This window comes from Hoplias malabaricus, chromosome X2 (assembly GCF_029633855.1).
Source record: "Hoplias malabaricus isolate fHopMal1 chromosome X2, fHopMal1.hap1, whole genome shotgun sequence".
NCBI classification, from domain to species: Eukaryota; Metazoa; Chordata; class Actinopteri; order Characiformes; family Erythrinidae; genus Hoplias; species Hoplias malabaricus.
In genome coordinates this window covers 20,589,285-20,612,610 of record NC_089819.1, presented here as the reverse complement: position 1 = coordinate 20,612,610, position 23,326 = coordinate 20,589,285, and the positions used below count along the sequence as shown (strand labels likewise).

The 23,326-nt window shown below is 37.3% G+C and overlaps 1 protein-coding gene across 5 annotated transcripts in view; it reads left to right on the top strand.

The window, feature by feature from the left end:
* LOC136676546 (synaptic vesicle glycoprotein 2C-like) overlaps nucleotides 1-22,769 on the top strand; it is a 41,986-nt gene extending 19,217 nt beyond the window's left edge. For 3 of the 5 annotated variants that reach the window (XR_010796301.1, XR_010796304.1, XR_010796302.1), the window contains 12 exons: nucleotides 1,393-1,544; nucleotides 10,051-10,184; nucleotides 10,785-10,874; nucleotides 11,868-11,978; nucleotides 12,078-12,166; nucleotides 15,383-15,547; nucleotides 15,830-15,963; nucleotides 16,353-16,556; nucleotides 16,745-16,904; nucleotides 17,316-18,113; nucleotides 21,617-21,740; nucleotides 22,565-22,769. Coding sequence is in view for 1 of the 5 variants with exons in the window: in XM_066653639.1 (XP_066509736.1) it covers nucleotides 1,393-1,544; nucleotides 10,051-10,184; nucleotides 10,785-10,874; nucleotides 11,868-11,978; nucleotides 12,078-12,166; nucleotides 15,383-15,547; nucleotides 15,830-15,963; nucleotides 16,353-16,556; nucleotides 16,745-16,904; nucleotides 17,316-17,499 (1,423 nt within the window). In the remaining 4 variants the exon portion in view is untranslated. Of the gene's footprint in view, nucleotides 1-1,392; nucleotides 1,545-10,050; nucleotides 10,185-10,784; nucleotides 10,875-11,867; nucleotides 11,979-12,077; nucleotides 12,167-15,382; nucleotides 15,548-15,829; nucleotides 15,964-16,352; nucleotides 16,557-16,744; nucleotides 16,905-17,315; nucleotides 21,462-21,616; nucleotides 21,741-22,564 lie in introns of those variants that run through there. The other 2 variants (XR_010796303.1, XM_066653639.1) reach the window with 2 other exon arrangements.
* Nucleotides 22,770-23,326: the final 557 nt, after the last annotated feature.

Below are 23,326 nucleotides of genomic sequence, written 5' to 3'. Positions count from 1 at the left end.
AATTTGCGTAAGCTGCAGTTTTAACTAAAACCTACATTTTCAAAAACAATGCCTTAATAAATTTTAAATCTTACATAACAGGGCTAGACAAATCAAAGGCAACCAAATGGTCTTGTTTACATAACAAGACCCACAAATAATTGCCTGAATTATAAATTTCCTATAATAACTTCATTTATAGAAAATAAATCGCAATTTCAACCTACTAGTTAGATCTTCCCAAATCACATGACACTACCAAGCTTCCAGGGTGAAGACAGAACGTATTTCCTCTGAGACATGTAAAATCAGTCCCTTCTTTTTGAATAGCCCCTTGTATGACATGACGGGATAGCTCAAAACAACTGGAGGAGAAGTATAACAGCTTCAAATCTGTTATGTTAGCTAACAGATGACCATGTTGGCTAGTGTCATGTTGAGTGATGGAGGGAGAGGGCCATCCAACACACCCAGAATGTGAGGTTAACTATGCTCTGTTACTCCCAGCTTTGGCTGGATGAGACGTCACCTCAGAAGGATTCTGTTATAAGAGAAAGAATAAAAAATCTTAAGTATCATGTACATTAACAGACATAACAGTTTTTTTGCTGGTACAGTAACCATTAAACATAAAGGACAGCTGGTTTAAATTTAGCTGGTGGTGAAAATTAGTATGATGATTTTAAATGAGACAATTGACAGCATAAAGTCATAAAAACACACACAACACATAGGTAATTAACCTAGAGATATGCTAATTAGCATTGTCTGTTTCTGTTTGAACAAAAGTATCTGGATGTTGTCATGAGAAATGATCCAGTAGGGATCTTCTATCAACTCTGTTCTAAGTGAAAACGCCTCCTCTTTGCTTTAGATAATAGTCTTTTTCGGACAGACAATACATTACATCTTTGCAGATCGATAGCCACTGCAGTGCTGCTGTCTTGAGTCCCACAGCTTCTGTCATGGCTACACACTGCCACTGGCTTCTCTGTTTAAAGCACTTGTCTTCAGGATGATGAGATTTTTGGTGTATCTTTGAAAACATTTTAGATACAGATGACTTGTAAAAAAGTATGCGACATATACGTTTCAGTAGTGATGTTTTGTTGTTTTACAGTTGTAAATATATTAAAACGTTTATTTATAAACAGAATAAACACAATAAAAATAGTTAAGTTTCTCTGTTTTTTAACAATGACTGACTAAAGTACCTGAAGATATAACTAAAATATAAATAAGATAAAAGACACTAAGATAAGATCAAATTTATTGAGCCTAGACATTGCAGTTACACTTTGGACCCTTGACATTTTGCTGAATATGTTGATTTTGAATTTATTAGTTAATCATTCCAGCTGCAGACCTGTGTTTTCATTGAGTTTCTTTTTCCTTTTTGTTTATCTGCTATAGGATTGGTGGAGCAGTACCCATTGTTTTCTCTTATTTTGCGGAGGTGTTGGCGAGGGAAAAACGAGGGGAACACCTAAGCTGGCTCTGTATGTTTTGGATGATTGGAGAGATCTATGCTTCAGCCATGGCCTGGGCTATCATACCTCACTACGGTAAGCAAAGAGGGCTCATTCAGTATCAGGCAAAAAAATACTTTTCAGGTTTGTTTTTATTCATTAGGGTGCGCATAACAAAGATGCTAAAGTTTCTTCTGAAATGATGGACATTAATAGGGAGTTTGTTTCCTTTTGCTGCAGTAACAGCTTCTAATCGGGAAGGTTTAAGAATAGGTGCTGGAACATGTCTGTGTGGATTTGATAACATTCAGCCATCAACGTGTTAGTGAGGTCAGCTGCTGATGCTGGTTGATTAGATATGGATCACAAACACCATTTTAATCATTCCATAGGTACTGGAAGATACCCAACACCCCTCTATCTTGGCCTGACACAATAGCCTTTTTTGTGGTCTGTACATTGTCCCAGAAAAAAAACGTGATAAATTATATTATTGTCATTTTATACCAGTGGATTTTTAACAAATATACAGCTGTTGACAAGTTTAAAAATACTAAATAAATAAAACATAATTAAAATAAAACAACTGTTTTACATGTAAATTGACATAATGGCCCCAGAATAGAGAGAGCATAGACAACTGGCTAAAATATTACTGATGTTCATTCTTATGTAAACAAACACACAAGTTAAAACAATGGGTAATAGTGAGGTCAGCAAAAAATTATTAAGGCAATATCTGTATATTGTACCATAAATGGATATAGTAATTTATTATGACAGACCTACTTCTAGCCCACACTTGGCATTGAGCATGCTCAACTTTTATACAGCTGCTTTGGAGTGTCATGGTAATTTCCAGTGAAACAAAAATAGAACATTTGTTTCCATGAGTGGTGCATTTAAAAAAGCTGAACGAAGTAATGATGTTGCTCCCAAATGCTATGACCAATCAGATCCATAGCGTCTGTCAAATAAGGACACATTATGAACATAACACTTTAGAGAACATTGTCATCAACCACAAAATTCAGTCGTGGAGGAAAAGAACGTCAGAAAAACAATGAACCTGGCATAGGTCAGGTTAGCAGCTACACGAGATGCTGGCAGTGATGAGTTTAAGCGTGTGTAATGCCGCGGAGCTTTAGGTTAAGTGATTAATGTGTATGGAGCACACTGCAGGGATATTTAAAGGATGAAGGTGTTCTTTGGGGGGAGGCAGGGCTTCATGATTTATGAGGACCTCAATGCTGGAAATAAGCTGCACTCATCAGTAAAGAAACAGGGGGGAGGGGGGATGGTAGGTTGGACATGAAAGAAGCAGCCTCGCAGCTTGAATGGAATGGCTTTAGTGTCACAGCATTCTGTGTTTTTCCTCATTTTTTGTGGTTCACTGTGATTGGAGTGTAATGAGCTTTTTCTCCTTGCCATGTGAGACAATGTGCAGGCAGAATGTGATTTATGAATGACCCACAGTTAGTCCAAATCGCACACAGATACATGGGGTGTCAGTGACTTAAAGGCTACGCACCATTTAATGGACCTCCATGAATATTTCACATTATTTTAGTTACTGACATATATAAGTATGATTTAAAATGAAAATAGCAGCTTAATTGACAATTTTATTAAATTGACGTAAAAACCCGAGCTCGCTACGGAAATTCTTGAACGCAACCATGACGTCACTGGTGGACAACAGCTGAACAACGTCGCGGTAAAACACCGTTATGACCGACAGTTATGACAGTATCTAGCTAGCTAAATAACCAACATTATTCATGACAATAGCCTAGCAATAAGCTAAACTCAAATTTAGAGGTACCGTTATTCTTGTAAATGTGATCGAAGTCGAACTCGAATTCATCCGACACTATAAACCTCCGTAATGCAGCTACGTAGCCGAGTATAATCTGAGCCACCGAGTTTAGCAAGTCAAGCTAATGTTAACTAACACCAACTAAAACAGGCGAAGTGAGTGTCCTTACCCTGTTTACCTCCATGTTACAGAGGCTCTTGAACACCTTTCGTTGGTGTCCTTACATGCCCATATTGTTGGAAAAGCGCCAGTGAAATGAGCTACAGATAACGGAGTGAGCGGATGGTCCTTTGCAAAGTGCCCGTTTAAAGTTGACAAATTTAGTCCATTTTCTGGATATTTTGGGATCTTTGGGCCATTTGTGCACAGATGTCCCACTGTACATTGAATGATTGCAGCCAAAAACAACACACCTTTTCGTCATTTTGCATTAAATTAAGTGCAACTTCTAGAGTTGTTGTCCACCATCTATGTCACAGGCAAGACGCCTATTAGAGTATCCCAACACCGTTGGAGGGGAGGGGGGACCAACGGTCTTTTAAACCTTATTCCTTGAATTAGTAAAAAATAACAAGTTTTCTGACTATCAATAAACACAAGTTAGGAACTCAAATTACACTGTATTTATTTGTTTGACACTTTCATATCTCTGGTACCTAGCCTTTAAAGCAGTTTTTTGAAAACATGAAATGTACACTACACCAGTGATATAAAAACGTTTGGTGACTGAGGTTTAAACATTTATTAGATGTATTTATATTGTTAATTACCTTATATGGCTAATATACAGACATAAGTACATTGTATACACAAAATCATTGTAGCACATATGTACAATCTCTACTTTTTTTATATGCCATAAGCTTTATAGATGCCATTAGGCTTGCAGTCTGCGTAATGCATGTCCCTCTGGCTAAAACAAAACTGTGTAAATGATTGATTGACTTGTTTTACTTTGTTAGTTCATGTCATGACTCAAATCTAAGGATGCAAGTGTCAATTAATAATTAATACATTTTTAAAATACTTCCAACTTTTAAACCACTTAAAAACAAAAGCTGTGTTGACACAAATGCTTGCTGTACTATGAGTAATGTTCTAATATTGCTCCGAACAACTTTCAGTTTTTAGAGTACTTATTGCAGAGAGTAAAATAAGCTTATTTGGAAAGCACCTAGAATTATGCTTGATTGTTGTCACATAATCAGGAGTGGACCTTGCAAGCTGTGCCTGGATTTCAAGAGTCTTGTGTGTAGAACTGAAATGTATGTGCTTAAAGTCAAGAGATTATACTAGGAAGCATATACCTTAGCCAAGAAAATGTTTTGGTCACAGTGCCCCAGCAGATGGAGAAAAGTGACATACTGCTTAAACACTTGGAAAAACACTGCCGTTTTGAAATACAATGCAATTTAATTTAGCATTAAATTTAAGCCAAACTACCCTTTTAAATATGTCAGGCTGCGTCTTTCACCGTGAGCGTGATGGTAATCAATGGTAAATGACCCAGAGCTCAGTAAAGAGGAGGTGACAGAGTTTTTTTTTTTGTCAAGGTTGGTCAAACTCTCTCTCTCTCACTGACTCTCTTTCTCTCTATCAGTGCAGGACACTCATATTCCTTTGTCTTCTCTTCTGTATATCCCCACTCTCTTTCATTCATACCTTTTTTTTAACATCTCCTATCATGCTTGACTCTCTCTCTCTCTCTTTCACTTGCACTCATGGTTCTTTCTCCCTCTCCATTACTCCCTCTTAGAGTGTGGCTACGTGCTCAGCATGCTACTGAACGCTGTGCTTGGTTTGAAGATCTCCCGAAAGGCAGTGATAGCTAGAAGCTGAGTAACAACAGAGAGGCCCTCCGAGCTACAGACTATAAGGAAGAAAGAGGGTGGGGAAGGAGAGTGAGAGGAGGGGAGTGGGTGTCACTGGGTGATGCATGAAGATGCGCTCACCACTTCATTTGTCTTAAACACTTCATTAGATCCTTCCCACTGCTTCCTCGCTTCTCATGAGCTACAGGGAGCTGCCAGCAGCTCTGCAGTGATTCTACCTACTAAAGCTTGATATGATGGTTTAGCCAAAACTCAGATTGCACAGTTTTCCCAGTTACTGTGAATGTGCTCCTTCAACATCTTAGGTGTCCAAAATCTTTATGCTTATAGCCACATTTTTTTGGATGAATACACAAAAGTAGTGTAGCAGGAGTGGAAACTCCAGTCCTGGAGAGTCAGTGTTTAGTGATTCAGTTTAGTGATTCAGCTGCTCTAGCATACCAAATAAACCTGGCAGGTACCAGCTAAGCTGTATTGAATGTGTTTGATCAGAAGAACAAGATTTGTGCCCCCTGTATTTAAATGGAGTGCTTCCATTAGTTGTTAGCCCCGTGCAATGCAAAACAAGTCTAATTTCAGATGCCACACATATCCTTAGCTATGTTTGAGGTAAGGCAAAATGATATTAGAATTTTAATTAATTTTTTACTTAAACTCTGCTCCTGTACAAATGCATGCACTGCTATATATAGAACTTTGTGTTCTCATTGTGATTAACCAAATCTATGTCTGAGTGAAAGCCTGGTATTAAGAAGGATTTCTGAGCGAGGAAAAAAGATTAATTTTGGTTCTTTTTGCCCCCCTCCAACCTTCCAGTCAACTACTGTTGACATGTACACGTACATCCACACCTCATTTTGATGATCAAACATTCGCACAACCAAAAAAGGCAGAGAATAATATTAAAAATCATCTGTACATTAAAAAAAAAATAGAAAATACTTTCCTGCAAAAGATCAATCACATTCAGCTGCAGGCAGAGGTGGAGGTGCAAGCTGCTGTTCATTGATTTCACATTAAACGGGTTTGGGGAGGGAGGGTTTTTTTGGGTTTTCTGAGCAAATGCATGCTCCTGTCATTTTTAGCAGTCACGACACATGCAGCTTTTTTCTGTTAACTGCTTTTTAATGTTGGTCTATTCTTCAGCAGCTCTCTATGACAGTTTTTGAGAGATGTGGTATTTTGAAGTGTGCTTGTGCTCCTTATGTGAGGGGTTTTCTGCTCGCGTGCCTTCCTAAATGCATTCTTTTGTGGTTTTATACCCACATATACATGTATGTGTTGGCGTGTGTATGAGTCAGATTTAATCCCTTCTTCCAGCGTCAGTAGCTCTGGCAGTGGCACTGGCTCTCAGATGTACATGAGCGTTAAAAAAAAAGTGCAGGTATTCCAGCTGCTGCTGACTCAGTCATACGTACTTTCAGTCAATTATGTACATAATCCACATAATGAGATTTCCAATGACATGGGCGAAACATGAACCCTCTGGGTCTGGCTGCCACTGCCTCACACAGAAGGCAATTACAGCAGCGCTAGTTCCCTGTGAGCCAAACACTACCTGTATTACACAGAGTAAGGTATCAAGAAGACACACATACTTGTTTCTGTACAATGTAAGGACATGAAACCATTCGTATGCCCCATGTGACATTCAGACTTTCCTTTACTTTAGCAATAGTAGTGCTGTCAGAACAAAACCACTACATTGAAGCTTTTTATGTTTGATGTCATTTGTAATCACCAGCTATACTTTCCAGTGTGTGAAAAAAACCAAATAGATTGGACCAATAGGAATGTGTCAAAACATCCTTTTCTATAAACTTCCATTAAATCTCTATCTATATGTATGAATCATTATTCTGATTTATTGTAATGGCATTTCCTATATGTCATTGTAATATCTCCCATGTGTTTTTGCCCTTTTGTGTAGCTAAAAGTGGAATTTCTCTCAAATATAAAAACCATTTTTTTGGATTAGTTGGTTTAATTGAGATGGCATATTGGTATCATTATAAATTCACATCACGTTCATATGAATCAGCAGAAATCCTGTAACGATTTATCATAAAATAGCATGCAAACACGCTGCATGATGATATCACTTTAGAAAAAAACCTTCACGCTCGTTACACAGTGTTCAGGACACCACACACACACACATCCTCTCACATACTTTTACACAACTCTTAAATTCACATATCTTTAACACGGCTGTCTTACAGCCCACATGCTCTTGAGGTGCATATTCTTTACTATCAGGCTTAAACAGTCCCATCAGCAATCTCCCCCTCCATGTCTTTTCAGCACACACTTTAATCCAGGCATCCATGTATAATCGGCTGTCTTTATCAAAGCCTTATTTGAATATGTCATTGGATTTATTCAAAGCTGTCATTTCCTTACATTAACAACCCTCCTCCCTCCACCCACCTCCAGAATCCTCCCCCTCGCCTCCCACACATCACCGGATTATTCCTTGGATTTTTCCAAAATAAAAAATGTTGTTCTCAGCTGGTGCCTAGAGAAAGAATTTGTGGTGGGAGGTTACATACTGCGTGGGAGAAACAAAAAAGATTCACAAAGAGAACAATGAAGTTATCAATTGATGAAACTGAAAGCACATTGAGGGCGCGTTTATTGCTTTTGTTTTGGTGGAAATTTATGTTTAATGGCAGGATATTATGCTCGATTGAATAAATAACATATTATACCAGCTTGGCCAGTTCTATTCTTGGATGTTTCTGTTAAGACCATATTTACAGGTGACAGTTATCAGTAGAAAAGTGCAATAAAATAACCAACAAGTTCCCAGTTTTGTCTTATATTTTCATGTTCTTTTTTACATGGCTGGATATTGTACTGGATTGATTAAAGATGTTATATGATGGTATGGTTTATCATAGGAGATATTATAAATTAGAGGGCGTGCTGGCACAGCATAGGCTGAGCATGCAACATAAGGAAATTTACATACATTACAAGATGCCAAAAAGCAGGAGATGGATCCTTTAACTGGCGTATTATATTTCTGACCACCTGATTTATGTAAATATCTGTGTAATACTCTTGATCTCTATTGATTATTACAGTTTAATAAATTTTGCTGCTTCTGTGGCATGTAATTTTTAGTGCAGTAGAGCACTGGATTATTCAACAATTTTGTGTTTAGACAATACACAGTGAAGAGTGGAGTCTTTTTCCTCTGGATCATGCCTTGTGCTTATTGTGCCCCCTGTTGGTAAATGCCTTACAGATATCTGATGAGTTCTTGCGAATTCTTATTATTTCATAATATAATAATAATAATAATAATATTAATAATAAACTGTATTTATATAGCACTTTCCATACAATAGAAATGCAGCTCAGTGTGTTTTACAGTACAGAATTAGAATAGAAAGTGAAAACAAAATGACAGTGGATATGTAAAATCTGTAAATACATAAATAAAATAAAATAAAATAAAATAAAAGTAAATACAACTAATTTTAAAGATATTAAGAATTACAAGTACAAGATCAGAACATAATGAAAGACAAAGCAGATCACTCAAATCAAAGGAAAAAAAAACAAGTAAAACCATAAAAAATAGTGAAATAATCATAATTTAAAATAAAATATAAAAAAGAGCTTCATAGGAATAATAGATAATAGAATTAAAAAATAAAATCTAATAATAAGAAATAAAATTAGACTAAATAAAATAAATAAATGATAGTAACAGAGGACATCTGACTAATTATAAACTCTTTTAAAGAGGAATGTTTTAAGTTGTCACTTAAAAATAATATTACAAACAAAGCGGGAATACACCCTGGAGGGGGCGCCAGTCCTTCACAGGGCAACACACACACCCGCCTTGCGCCCAATGATTCCAGGTAGGCTCTGGACCCACTGCGACCCTGAACTGGATAAGCAGTTACAGATAATAAGTGAGATTACAAACAATCAAAATGTAATGTAACTGAATATAGCTTTAAAATTGAGATTTAATTCTAAGCCATTTTGTCATATTTCTGCTGAGATATTTGTCATGATATTTCAAAATATTTTTACTCTCTCACTTCATGGATATATATTTTGTTCTATGGCTACACCTATCATGCCATTTTCACTGACTGTAAAGAGCAGCTGATGTGTTCAAATTAAATAGAAAAATTTAAATCTGGAAAAAAATGGAGTAATAATATACGTCAGCTGCTGGTCTCGTATGTGAGCATATGTTGAAATACGGGATCCTGAAGATTAATGAGAAACACACTCTGCTTAGCTAATGAATCAGTGGGAGCAAGAAAAATGGTGTTCATCTAATTCAAAAACACATCCCATTAACCTGTCCTTGTTCACCTCCTGCTGAATGTTCCCTCTTTGCTGCTATATGCAGAGTGGAAAATATTAATTAAGCTGTGTTTTAATGAGATATCTTGCTTTAAAAGCTGGCTACCTATAGCTGAAATATACTAAGCATGAGGTCACATTTTTACACTTAGCCTTTCCTTTTACATCCTTCTCATCTATATCCTTATTAGGGCTGGACAATAATTCAGTATCAATATATATAGCAATATAAAATGTTTCTATAGCAATGATATGATTTTTAAACACGTTTTCAATATACAGCTCTAATCTCAATATTGATACTTGTAAATGTGGAGTGGATTACAATCCTGTTCCATAACAACAGGTTCTGTCATGCATTCCAGTAAAAAATTTCACCAGATCCAACAAATACAGTCCTTGGTTAACAAAGCAATGACCTGTAAAAAATAAGAAAAAATACCTACTAATATTAATATGAGTAATCAGAATCATATTTATCATAAAGAGCAAGTTTTGCCTAATGATTGTATTAAAAGCGCTTAGATCCAGGGGTGTTGTAAATAAATACACGATTTACATGATTTACATAAAATGATTTATGCTTATTTCTGCTGTGTTGTGTTTTCTTCAGGATGGAGTTTCAGTATGGGTTCAGCATATCAGTTTCACAGCTGGAGAGTGTTTGTGGTGGTGTGCGCTTTGCCGTGTGTCTGCTCTGTGGTGGCCCTCACATTCATGCCTGAAAGTCCCAGATTTTACCTGGAGGTAAGAAAGTTTTAAACCAATGGGAACAGTCTGGTGCATTGTTATATCTCACAGCTCAATATGATTTAATTCAATATGATTGAGAAATGTTCTTCTAAAAGTAATGAGTCGAAAACAAAAACCTGTTGGGCATCTTCCTTGCATGTTGTAGTGTTTTCCTCATGCCATCACATGATGGATGTTGGGATCAGGGGAATCTCTCAAGTGTGCAGGGCAGTAGCCCACCAGGACCAGGACCAATATTTTCGTATACCTAATATATGAACATTATAATTAACCTTTTAAAACCAGTGTGATTGAATCTCCACATTCAGACTGCAGTAATTTGATCATACCATAACATATTCATGGGTTAAACTGACACCGTGCTTGTTTTTCACTGGATGTATTACCATTTATTTGCTTCATTGAAATTAAATTCAATGCACTATTTAGATGTTATGAATGAGGGTTAAATGAATTGCCGTACAAATAGAAATGACTCGCTTTAAGGAGAATACCTCATGCGAGTCGTGACTTTCTTCAAGACATATGAAGCATGGCAGGTGGGCGGTTGTCATCCAGCTCTTTAATCCCTGCGGATTTTCCCTCTCTCCTCAGGTGGGGAAGCACGATGAAGCCTGGATGATCCTCAAACAGATCCACGACACCAACATGAGAGCGAGAGGACAACCCGAGAAAGTCTTCACTGTGAGCTCAGCACCACATTGCAGAAAATCATATATATATATTTTTTTTTCAGGAAAAACATCCAAAATCTAGTATGTGCCCTGATAAGATGAATTAGAATATTACAGATTTTAAGTAAATTTATTCCTATATAAAATGGTCAATTATTTTTGAATAAATGCTAAATTATTAAATTAAAGGCCACATTATTTATTGGCACCGGGAGCTTGAAATGGACAAGAAAAAAGAAGATGAATGAATGAATTATTTATTAAAGTTAGTTCACCAGTGGACCAAGACAGTTTTACAGAATAAAAGGAGCATTCAATTTTTTTTTACAGAGCAGAAATAAAATTTTTACTTTTTTTTTATTTTTGTAAGGAGCAACTCATATGAGGTGAAAAATGTATTTGATTTGTAATTCCAGATGTAACCAGTTTTTGCTTTACAGAGTAGGTCCTCTGCACATCAACATCCAGGCTGGATGGATGAATAGATAGATAGATAGGTAGATAGATCTTTAGATGCTTTTCACTTGCTAAGGTGTCATTTTAACTATTGCAAATTTAGTCTGTCAAACCTTGTTATTCTATGAAGAGGTTTATCCCAACCGTGCTGTCTGAATATTCGGAGGACTGCCAGTGGTCTTGTTGCTACAAATTTTATCTAGCCTTGTGGGACAGCTTTGTGTCTTTCATACAAACACATACTGAGCATCATGTAGTGGAAAATGACAGCCTGCATTAAGACTTGACATTCACACCAGCTGTGTGTTATTAAGTTTCACTCATTTATGTTACTCACAGATTTCTTACTGTGCCCCCGGCTTCTACGTGGTCTTATTTTCCAAAATATATTAAAATCGAGTCCTTCATGCATCACTGAATTTTAATAGGTTTTGTTGTTGTAGGCTATTGCTATACGTACTGTACAATCTGTTGGAATATTTGGACAGTTTTATGAGACTGAGATATGAAATAAAACCTTAAAAAAGTTACATTTTGCTGTGCACAGGTGAATAGGATCAAGATTCCAAAGCAGATCGATGAGTTCGTGGAAATGCAAACAGGGTCCGGTAATGCTGTGTCCAAAGTTATTTTCCGTGTAAAGACTGAACTTTATGGGGTGAGGTTTGCTGTCTCTTGACTTGAAATGCTATAAATATCTCGATGTATTTTAGTAAAAATACTTACACAATATTTACAAAAATGTTTTCTCTCCCAGATCTGGTTGACTCTTATGAGGTGTTTCATTTATCCAGTGAAAGATAACACTGTAAAGCTGGCCATTGTGTGGTTCACACTGTCATTCGGGTAAGCCTTTTTTTTCTATAAGATTTACACAAATCAAAATACCACACTTTATTTTATATAACAAATCAGAATTATGACAAACAGTCACATCTCACAGATTGCTTTGGTCATAAAATCAGCCATAAAATCTTTGCAGTTTAGTAGTGTAGTTAAGGCTTGTAGTATGAATGAATTAATGCAGTTTAAATGAAATGTGCTTAATTTGTTTTGCACTGGAACTACAAGCAAACAGCTTTTCCTTCTACATTTAGCATTATGTTAACTGCATACCCAAATTATTGCATGTCTTCTTCAGACTGTTTTGAATTTTTAAGTACTTTTATGTTGAGCTGAAAATATTTTTTTATAATTCTATGATTTCATAACCCTGGAAACGTTTTAATTACATACATGACCTGTATAATTAAAATGACAAAACATCAACAAGTAATACACCTCAGAAAATCCCTTAAAAATGACCCTCCAAATTTCAAACAGATTCCATCGATAATATGTTTAGATAATTTTCTAAAATTGTTTAACGTTACCTGACTGGGTGTTGTTTAACACTAATACATTGTTGGAAAGTTTAGACTTTAAAGGTGCACAATTCGAGATCTTGTCACCACTGGTCGCACTAACGTCTCAGAGCCAAACCTAAACGATTATTAATTGGTTACAGTAATGTAATGTTTTTGGCATGGACGCCATATTGGTGATCGGCTGTCTGAGTGCAGCATCTATGTAAATGAATGGGACAGACAGATAAATGTATCTCATACATTCCTCCTCTAACTGCGCTGAAGCGAGTTTTAGAACACCTACAAACAAAGCAAAACTTTTCGTGTACTCATGTAGTGCAATGTATATTGACAATTATTTTTATTGAGTTATAAGGTTCAGGTTAGCTTCTAATTATGGTGTGTAATATTACTCGTTTATTATCTGTGACAACCCAGTCTCACACCTACTCACATATAGATATAGTCACATGTGTAGGAGACTGCAATCTGTGATATAGTCGCATATTTTCAGCATTTTATGCGACAATATCACAATCATAAGTGTATGGGTAATTACCAAACAAACACTATACGACAGTAACATGAAAACTCTTCCTCATTACAGGCGTCATTACTCATAACATAGAAAAAGGCATAATGCGAATTACACAACATGTTATTCCAACAAAGGCATAAAGTATTTACTTATTATAATTCTCCTAAGCAATGTTTATTATTGGTGTCCTACTTTAGCTTTAACTCTAACAAGAACATTTCTTTCACTTAACGTTATTTTGACTAATTTTCAAAAGGTTAATACTGAAAAGGACGTTTCTCTAGCCATTATTTGCGTCGATATTTTAGCAAATAATGAATTAGTAAGGTTATATTTTCCTTAAATAAAAATAAGACAGTGGTACTAACGGATGGTAATGACGCCTTACTGAGGAAGAGTTTTCGTGTAACTGTCGCATAACACGGGGCACTGATATGAGGGTATGGTAATTACACATACACTTGTAATTGTGACATTGTCGCATAAAATGTCGAAAATATGCGACTATGTCATGAATTGCAGTCTCCTATATATGTGACTATGTCACGAGACCGGGTTGGATGTGCACTATGTAGGGAGTATACCGCTACTGACTGGCACAGCTGAACAGAGCTCAGTTTAAAAACGTGGTGTGTATAAATGGGTCAGGGATACATACTTATATTTCTTTCATTTTAATATCTAAAAAACTAAAACAATTAAAACAATTTAAATATCACAGGTTGTTTTTGAGTACTCTGTACTGTAATGTCAGCTGTAACCCATGAATTCAGCCATGGCGCCATCTCTCCTGCTTCAACTCCACCGGCTTCAGAGAGCATATAACATTAGCAACAAATTCCTAATATCTGTAAAGATAACATTATCATCCATATGACTTATTAAAACTGACATGGAACATTGTAAAAAATAAACAATTACTTGGTGCTTTTTCATCACCCAAAGAGCTTACAAGTGTCCACAAACTAACACAAACAGGACACATCAACACAGAATATAGAAGTCTATGGTTAGTGCAGACAGTGTGACTGAGACATCTGCACTGGCCTGTGTGAACATGGTTAGCCAGTATGAGAGAATTCTTCTCACTGGTGTGAGGGAGCTCTCCTCACTGGCTTGTAGGCGATAAAAACAGACATTCTTCCTGGACCTGGAGAATAGAAAAACTAGGCTCCAAGAGGTCCGGAGTATGTGAAAACAGGACTGAATGAACCATGCCCTCTCCAGGGTGTGTTCCTGCTTTGTGCCCAGTGATTCCGGGTAGGCACTGGACCCATCGCGACCCTGAACTGGATAAGTGGTTACAGATAATGAAGGAATGAATGAATAAATGAATAACCTTGGTGATCTAAGCAGCAGTGAACTCAAGCTCTCCCTCATTGTAGTAGTTAACATCTCATTCAATTTCCAATTCCACCTTAAATGGTGCTACTGAACATTGTTTTGTAACACTGATGAACTGAAATAATACAGAGATATTAAAAAAGTGCAGTGTAAACACCCAGGATTGAAAAGAAACAACATGACGCGACTGTAATGTTACAAGTTTGATTTAGTGCAGCTTTTAAGGTGCAATTGGAAAGATACTATAAGATACTATAGCTTCAGTCTTGCTTTTAATGCTGAGAAAGGCATGTCTAAATAAAACACTTTACAGGTTTAATTTAGAGCACCTTTTAAAAGTGGAATGGGAAATCTGAATACAAAACTGGGGAATAAGATGCTAACTTCAGGCTTGTGCATTAAATAATGTGTAACTACAACAGAATTTAAGGTGGAACATGTAAATCCACTGTCCCAGAATGCAATATGCCACACAGCGGTGAGTAAAGCAGGAATTTATCTGTAGAGGAGAGTTAGAAAAGCAAGAGCAGTATTTCCCAGTGCACCATCACGTCACATCCGCAGGGAGAGGAGTCACTAACTCAGGAGAATCAGAGTCCTGTTGGAGCATTTCATGCGCGCTTAGTGTTCTCCATGTTTGACAAGTCAGCCCAGCAACCTTGAGAACAGCACAGAGAGCTGAATGTTGCTTCTTTCTCTGCTCATAATGCCTTAACTCCACTATACATTTACGTTGAGATGAGCGTTTTAATGATATACAAATGTGTAAAGTGTCAGATTTTAGAAAATTAAGAAAAATAGCACTACTGCACTTCTACTTCTGTAAACATGCAGGTACTACGGTTTGTCTGTGTGGTTCCCTGATGTCATCAAACACCTCCAGGCTGATGAGTATGCTTCTAAAGTGCAGCGGCATAACAATGAGCTCACTGAGGACTTCACATTCAACTTCACATTAGAGAACCAGATACACACCAATGGTGTGTTCATCAATGACAGGTATTCCTCAAAGTTCACACAGAGAAAAAAGTAGTCATTATTGCTATGCAAGTGTTTAGCTGAAATATTGCTTATGAAAGTTATATAGGGATGAAATCTGAAGAAGTTATTGTGATAACATATTTCACCTGAATATCATAAGGCATATGAGCTATATTATCAGTATTTCATATTCTTCCAATATCATCTTTGACATAATGCCACAGTGTAATCCTGTTGTTTATTTTATTTTCCTGTTCATTGTCTATAAGGCTCTTGTCTTAAATAACTTTATTTTTTTAGATTTGTGAATATGAAATTTAAGTCAGTCACCTTCATCAACACATCATTTCAAAATTGCTACTTTGAAGATGTGACCTCGGTGGGCTCCTTCTTTCGAAACTCCACTATTGTTGATGCTTTCTTCTACAACACTGGTAAACAAACTGCATGCTTAAAGTCTTTATATCAATTACACATTTCAAAACTGACCATTTATAGGAACAGTACCCATCCAAACCCTGGATGTCCTTTAAAATAAGCTTATTAGTGATTATTTTACTAAATATCTAAATATACAATGCTGATGTTAACCATAATATTGACACTGTCAAGGCAAAAAATTAAGTATCCAAAATGTACTTGGAATAAATATTCCCTGCATAAAATTTCCCTTAAAGAAGAATATCCTTTTTAAGTTCTGTTTGGAGATAAGGTGGTTTTGTTCCTGGTTATTATGTTTATGATTTGTATCTAACATTTGAAATCCCCAGAACTGAATTTGAATTCACATGATCTCATCATTTATATTCCTTTTCACAAACAGATATTGATGACTCCAAACTGATTAACACAAAAGTCTTAAACAGTTCATTCCATCACAACAAAACGGGTTGCCAGATGACATTTGATGATGACTACAGTGCTTACTGGGTTTACTTTGTGAACTTCCTGGGAACATTGGCTGTTCTACCAGGGAATATAGTGTCTGCTCTCCTCATGGATAAAATAGGGCGCTTATCTATGTTAGGTAAGATAAAAACTGTCTTAATGTGTTCCATATATTTTGTCAAGCATGTGTTATATGACATAATATATCACAAGGCCTACAAGTGTAATATTGTGGCGACAGAGGGAGACAAATGCAATCAATGACCACTGGCATCCATGAAGCAAAGTTCAGCCATGTTTATAGACCATGTGTTTGTGTATTTTCAGGGTTCTCAATGGTCCTGTCTGGAATCAGCTGTTTCTTCTTGTGGTTTGGCACCAGTGAAGCCATGATGATTGGGATGCTGTGTCTTTACAATGGCCTGAGTATCTCTGCCTGGAACTCACTGGATGTAGTAACTGTAGAGCTATATCCCACAGACAGAAGGTCAGCATTGAATACACACACATACACATAAATAGACACATTCACATTTTCACTATGCAAAAAAAATCATGTTCCTCCATTTTTCCTGTTTTTTATTTTAACACATCAAGTGCTCTTTACATTATTTGAAACTTTTACAATAGATGACTCAGTTGAAATCACAAAAAGGCTGGTGGATCATTTGCTATCATCTATATTTGAGCAGTGTGTGGATAGCTATTACCATTACAATCCATGGTTTTGGTTTATACCTATAAATACTTATATGTACAATATTATAATATTAAATTGTAGTGAGATGTGAGTTTTAATGATACATGAAAAATCGTTATCAAATTGTGCTATGATAATATGAGGTAAGTGTATTCTTCGTATTAAATGAAAACTGTTTTATCTCTTGTCATTTTTTAGAGGGACTGGCTTTGGCTTCTGCAATGCCTTGTGTAAATTTGCAGCAGTGATGGGGAATCTGATCTTTGGCTCTCTGGTCAGCATCACTAAAGCTATCCCCATTCTTCTGGCATCCTCTGTGCTGGTGGGTGGAGGTCTGGTGGGACTGCGGCTACCGGACACACGGTCCAACGTCTTGATGTAGATGTTGTCATACAGCCATACAGTCGCCGGTCAATGGCTTAAGTTATCCCATGGATCTCCCGTCCAACCATTTCACATATTGTTCAAGCCATTTATTTTCATTTAAGATCTAAGTGCGATAGAACCATGACTGAGCAATATGGTTTCTGTAAAGAGTATTAGGCGAATATCTGTATGACATGACTTAAAACATAAAGCCATGTTTCTAGAACTGTAAAGTTTCAGTCAATGACTACTGCAGTTAAAATGAGACACACTAATGTTTCTAAAGGAGGGAAAGCCAAAGACAGCTGTTTTGCTTCTTGTGAAGCTGTTTTCTAAAACCCTACAGCTGATTAATTTACTGTCTTGCATCCCTCCTCTTATCTCGTTAGTATTAAAAAGAGCCTGTCTGAAAGTCGTACGCATTATGCTGGCGTGCTGGAGTTAAGCCTTGGCATTGATATGGCTGTAAATATTCATGTCCCTTATTAAGAAGCTTGAAAAACAAACTCGAGCTCCTAGAGTTAATGAGCTGAGTGAACCTCCTGGAAACCCACTGAGGAGCAGGATGATCAGAAAGACTAGGAGAGTGGCACAGCTGTAGCCCAGCTGTTCTGCTACAGCTTCATACAGGTCAGGTAGACTAGCTGAGAGGAGAACATACTCAAGTTTTTTGTTTTTCTTTTGATTGTACATTAGCCGTACAGTTCAAAATGTAATAAGTTAATGTGTGCAGGCCGGGCCATTAATATTAAAGGGGTAGTCCAATCATATTTGTAGAAGTTTTAGAATTGACTGGTGTTTTTCTTTCTTTGTAAAGTATGTGCATTTAAATTAAGCTGCCATAGGAACAAAAAGTTGCTTTTAAAAGCTCCACATTTGCCGAAAGTCAGACGTCTTAAACAGATTTTTGCTTTTATTTTCCTCTTACATTCAGATGGCAGCATAGTGGACAATACCACTGCTCTCCACATGGCAAATTAGGGTTCAGTCTGCAGCTTGGGCAGAAACACATTAGTAATACACAAAGAGTCCTTGGGCAAGACTCTTAACACTTCATCTGCCTAGCTATGTAGCATGATTAAAATATAAACCATTGCTACCATGAATGAAGATCTCATGATGAAAATATTCCTTTAACTCCTCTTTCAGGGAAAACATTGGACTACGCTTTTAAGTAGTCTTTAGGAAGTGTAACTTATGATTTACTGATCTCTTCCCAGCTCAACAGCTGTCTATTTTTAACAGTTTAATTGGATAATTTGTCAAAGAAACGTTTAAAGAAAAGATATCCCATATATTTTGATACCACCCTGCACTGCAGTAGCCTTTGTACATGTACATATCAAATGCCATATGCAGCCCCCTGAAAAGATTGACTTTTCAGTGGTAATAATTGACTTGCAGATGGGAATAGAAAAAAAACCCCTGCTCTGTTGCCATTTTTTGTATTACTGTCCAGTACATTGGATGCAGGATTATAGTGAAGATATTTATGGACATTGTGTACTCATTGTGTGTGTGTGGTTGTGTGTGTGTGTGTGTGTGTGTGTGTAAGTTGTTAAAATAAGCCATTCACCACATCTTTACCAGACATATCCATACATGCTTAACGAATTGTCTGGAATTACCGATGGCCTTTTTAAACCGTGCCTCTCCTTTGTAAGACAATTATCACCTATGGGCAGGAGGCGAAGCTTTTGTTAACCTGACGTGGGTAAGTGTAGTGTATGTTATTACCTTCTGTCTTCTCATAGAGAATTTAGGTACACAGCTCTGTGCTTGGTGAAATAGCCCTATTTTAACACGCCATGGCTGCAGGCCCATACTGGCTTTGTTGACAGGCTGAAGAATGATGAAAGATTTTGGGGACTGGAAGGTTTAGAAAGGCTGCCTCAAACAGATGGCCCTTCCAGTTGGCAGAAGAAACGTGGTACATCTAACAAGCACGAGTTCATAGAGTTTACCTGCAGTTTGTTAGGTTCATTAATACCATGACCCTTGTAGTTTGCTGAGAGCTACTGTAGGGTCAAGCAGCTGCTTATAGACCTGTGAAGTTGTGCCCTCATTCTGTAGTTGCTTTAATGTTCAAAAAGAAAAAGAACAAATGTCTAAGCTGCTTTTCTCTATGAGAAAAATATGGGTATTTTTATGGGTTTTCAAAACTTGCTGATGTTATTGCACAGTGGGGTGGGGGGGGGGTCTTATCAATCTTATCAATCTTAGAATGGTTAGTTAGAATAGTTATTACATGCAAGGTAACACTGCTGCTAGCTGAGGGGACATCAATATACTGGCAACCCTCTCTTGGCAAACCAGAAAAATTAGACAAATATGGCAGGTAATTTGCTTTGGTAGTAATAGGCTAAAGCTGGGGTAGCTGATGTTAGTACATACCTGTGTTACAGCTTAATAGTTGTCATGCTTTGATATTTAAACGCTGGAATGTTATATTGCATGTTGTATGGAAGTGGATTCAGAGGATTCATTAACATCTCGGGTTGGGATTCATTGATTTGATTGTTTAGTACAGGGCTTGAGGAAGGTGAATTTTACATGAATTTTTCTCATAGAGAAAATTATCCAGACAAAATTCCAAATATGAGGAGAGGCTGACTACAGAATGACACACACATTGGGTGCTCTGTTGATGACACTTAGGTTGGGCTTAAAGTACTGTCAACATTTCTAAAAAAAAAAAAAATAAATAAAATAAATAAATAAAAAAACAACCTTGGAAGACATCAGGCAATGATTCATTTGGCATGTAATTTTTTGTTAATCCATTTTAGAGTGTTTGTTATTGTAATATCTTTAGGTATGGCCATTTTGTCCTGTATTTCTTTGTTAATGTTAATGTACACCTGAGGTGATGATTCATTCGATGTGCGATGTTTTTCTTTGTGTTAATTCCCAAACTGAGCCTGATGTTCTGTTTCTGTTCACTCTTTATTGTTATATTATAAGAGTCTATGACTCTTTTTTTTCTTCTGCTAGTTTGTTTATATATCTGTGCAATCACTTGTGCCCTATTTCTGCGGCTAGATGTTGGTATGTGTCGCATTTTGTCATTAATGTCAGTATTAAATAACATCAGATGTTTAGAGATTACAGTGAATACTATTCTGAAGAGCAGTTCTTTGAGGTGATTCTAAATATTTTGTTGCTAAAAATTCATGAATTGAATACATAATAATGCAAAGTTTCTTGTAGCTTTATTTATTTATTTATTTATTGATTAGGCCTCCAATAAAAAGTGATTCCTGCTGTCTCAGCTTCAGCAGAGCTATGCAGCCTGAACTAGAGGTGTACCACAGAAAACAGATCATGGTAGAAAAGTTACATTAGTCAACATTTCCTTTTCATGTTATAAAAGGCAAAATTTAAAGAATAGTCTCGATTTTTTTGGTTTTCAGTTGCAGAACCGCAATATATCTGTAGGCTACTGTGTGTCTGTATATGTGTGTGTGTGTGTGCGCGCTTATGTTTTTGTACAGTACATATGTGTTCGTTTGTGGGGCATCTGTAAAAAATTGTAAATATACATAAATATATATGATGCAGGTCATTGTGTTCAGACAGAATATGTGTTGTGTTTGATGGATGCAAATGGGAAAAGGACGTATTTAATTCACAGAGCAGTAACTCTTTCATCTGCAAGTGTTTCAATAACAAGCCAACATTCTTCCACATCTGAAGCAATCCTGCATGTTTGTGCAAAACACTTTTGTGCTCAGTCCGAAGTTATCGCGTCCCTCTAGAGGGCGACAGTCAGAAAACAGTTATTGGGTGAAAAGATGAGAATGTAACACTACTACTATGTATTAGGTTGTGTGTATGAGTTGTGAGCAAAGAAACACAGAAAAAGCTTAATTTTGTGAGAGTAATAAAGTTATGTGTTGAAATGAATCTGTGTCTATGTATAAGGTTATGTAATATCACCTGCAATCCAACAATTCACTAGACGTACATCATATTTAGGGGGACACAATTTGAACTGCATTGTTCTTATATAAATTTCACTTTAAATGTGTATGTTTCTTTGTTGCTTTTCTAAGGATTCTTACTACTGAAGGAAAAAGAAATTTGACACAAAAGAACCTATCACAAATATGCTATTCTGGTATGTCGTGTAGAAGGAGGCGGATAGCCAATCAGAATTCAACTAGCAGAATCCTGACTGAGGCCAGTTTAACGCACTGAAAGTATCAGACTCTACTCTGGCTGAGATTAGATGGTGGTTCCTTTGTCACAAATAAGGTAGGACCCTGTTTAATGCAGTACAAAATCTGGCTAACACAATAGAAGAGTTCATTAATAGTAACAATTCCACATACAACCACATATTTGACTGGTGGGTCATTCTCACTGCTGTAGTGACATCAGCTGTTGGTGTGTGTGTTGCGTTGGTATGACTGGTTTGGACACAGCAGTTATTAAATACTGTCCTCTACTGGACACACCTACTTTGTTGGTCCACCTTAAAGATGTAAAGTCAGACACAGTAGTTCATCAGTGGCTGCACACTTTGTATTGATCATTTTCTATCCAATTGTTTCTGCAGTGCCCCCTTTTGTAGATAAGAGTATTTTGGCACAGCAACACAGTGCTAGCATTGCTCAAACATGCCTCACTTTCCGTGCTGTGCTCTCCCACTGTCTGACCAATTGCTTTAGTTTATCGTCAGTGGTCAAAAGACCAGTGGCTGGATACTTTTGGTTGCTGGACTGTTCGTAGTCCAGCAGTGATACTGAGGGGTTTAAAAAAACACACTAGCACACCACTACCACAATGATCCACCAACCAATGTATACCTACTGTGTTGTGTGATGGTCCTGTGGGGGTCCTGAAGATTGAAGAACAGGATGAAAGGGGGCAAACAAAGTATGCAGAGCAACAGAGGGATTAGCCTATAATTATAGAACTATGTGGTCACTGCTCCTGTGTCTATGGAGAGTGAGTGTAGAAACAAGGAGGTGGTCATAATGTTATAGCTGATCAGTGTTAATATTTCATTTTCTATTGTAATCCTCTACCACATATAGACTGCATTCCAGTTTTGACTGTGTACTTTATCACCTCAGAGAGGACTTCTCATACATTCCAGGCTGAGGCAGGCAACACAGACTCTCAGTGGACCTTGTTCCAGACCTCCCTTGTGGAGGTGACTGCATATAGTCGTGGACAAGGCTCAGGGAAGGATGAGAGAAGCCGTCAAGAAGCTCCTGATTCTATGGCTGAGTATTGGCAGGCAAAAAAGGCTGCAGCCGAGGCAGTTGCAGAAGCAAAATCCTGAGCCCAGGAGGTGTTTGGAGAGAGGGGGGGATGGGGGGGCACTCTGAAATCAAATGGAGGTAGCGACCAATTCTGCTAAATTCAATTCATTACTGTATATCAGAACATACTTTAATTTTCATGTCCATCACATTACCCAGTGTTCCTGTAAGTGTTTCACACATGACCTGACAACAGGAACAATGAAATCCAACAGGAAGTTTTTTACTATGCATCCCACATTACCTCGCTGCACAGCTAGATAACCCCACTGATTTACATTTTCAGTAACAGGAAATCATTCATTATCTGTAAGTGCTTATCCAGTTCAGGGTCGTGGTGGGCCCAGAGCCTACCTGGAATCATTGGGCGCAAGGCAAGAATACACCCTGGAGGGGGCGCCAGTCCTTCACAGGCCAACACAGACACACACACACATTCACTCACACCTACGGACATCCACCTACCAACGTGTGTTTTTGGACTGTGGGGGTAAACCCACACAGACACAGGGAGAACACACCAACTTCTCACAGACAGTCACACGGAGCGGGAATCGAACCCATAACCTC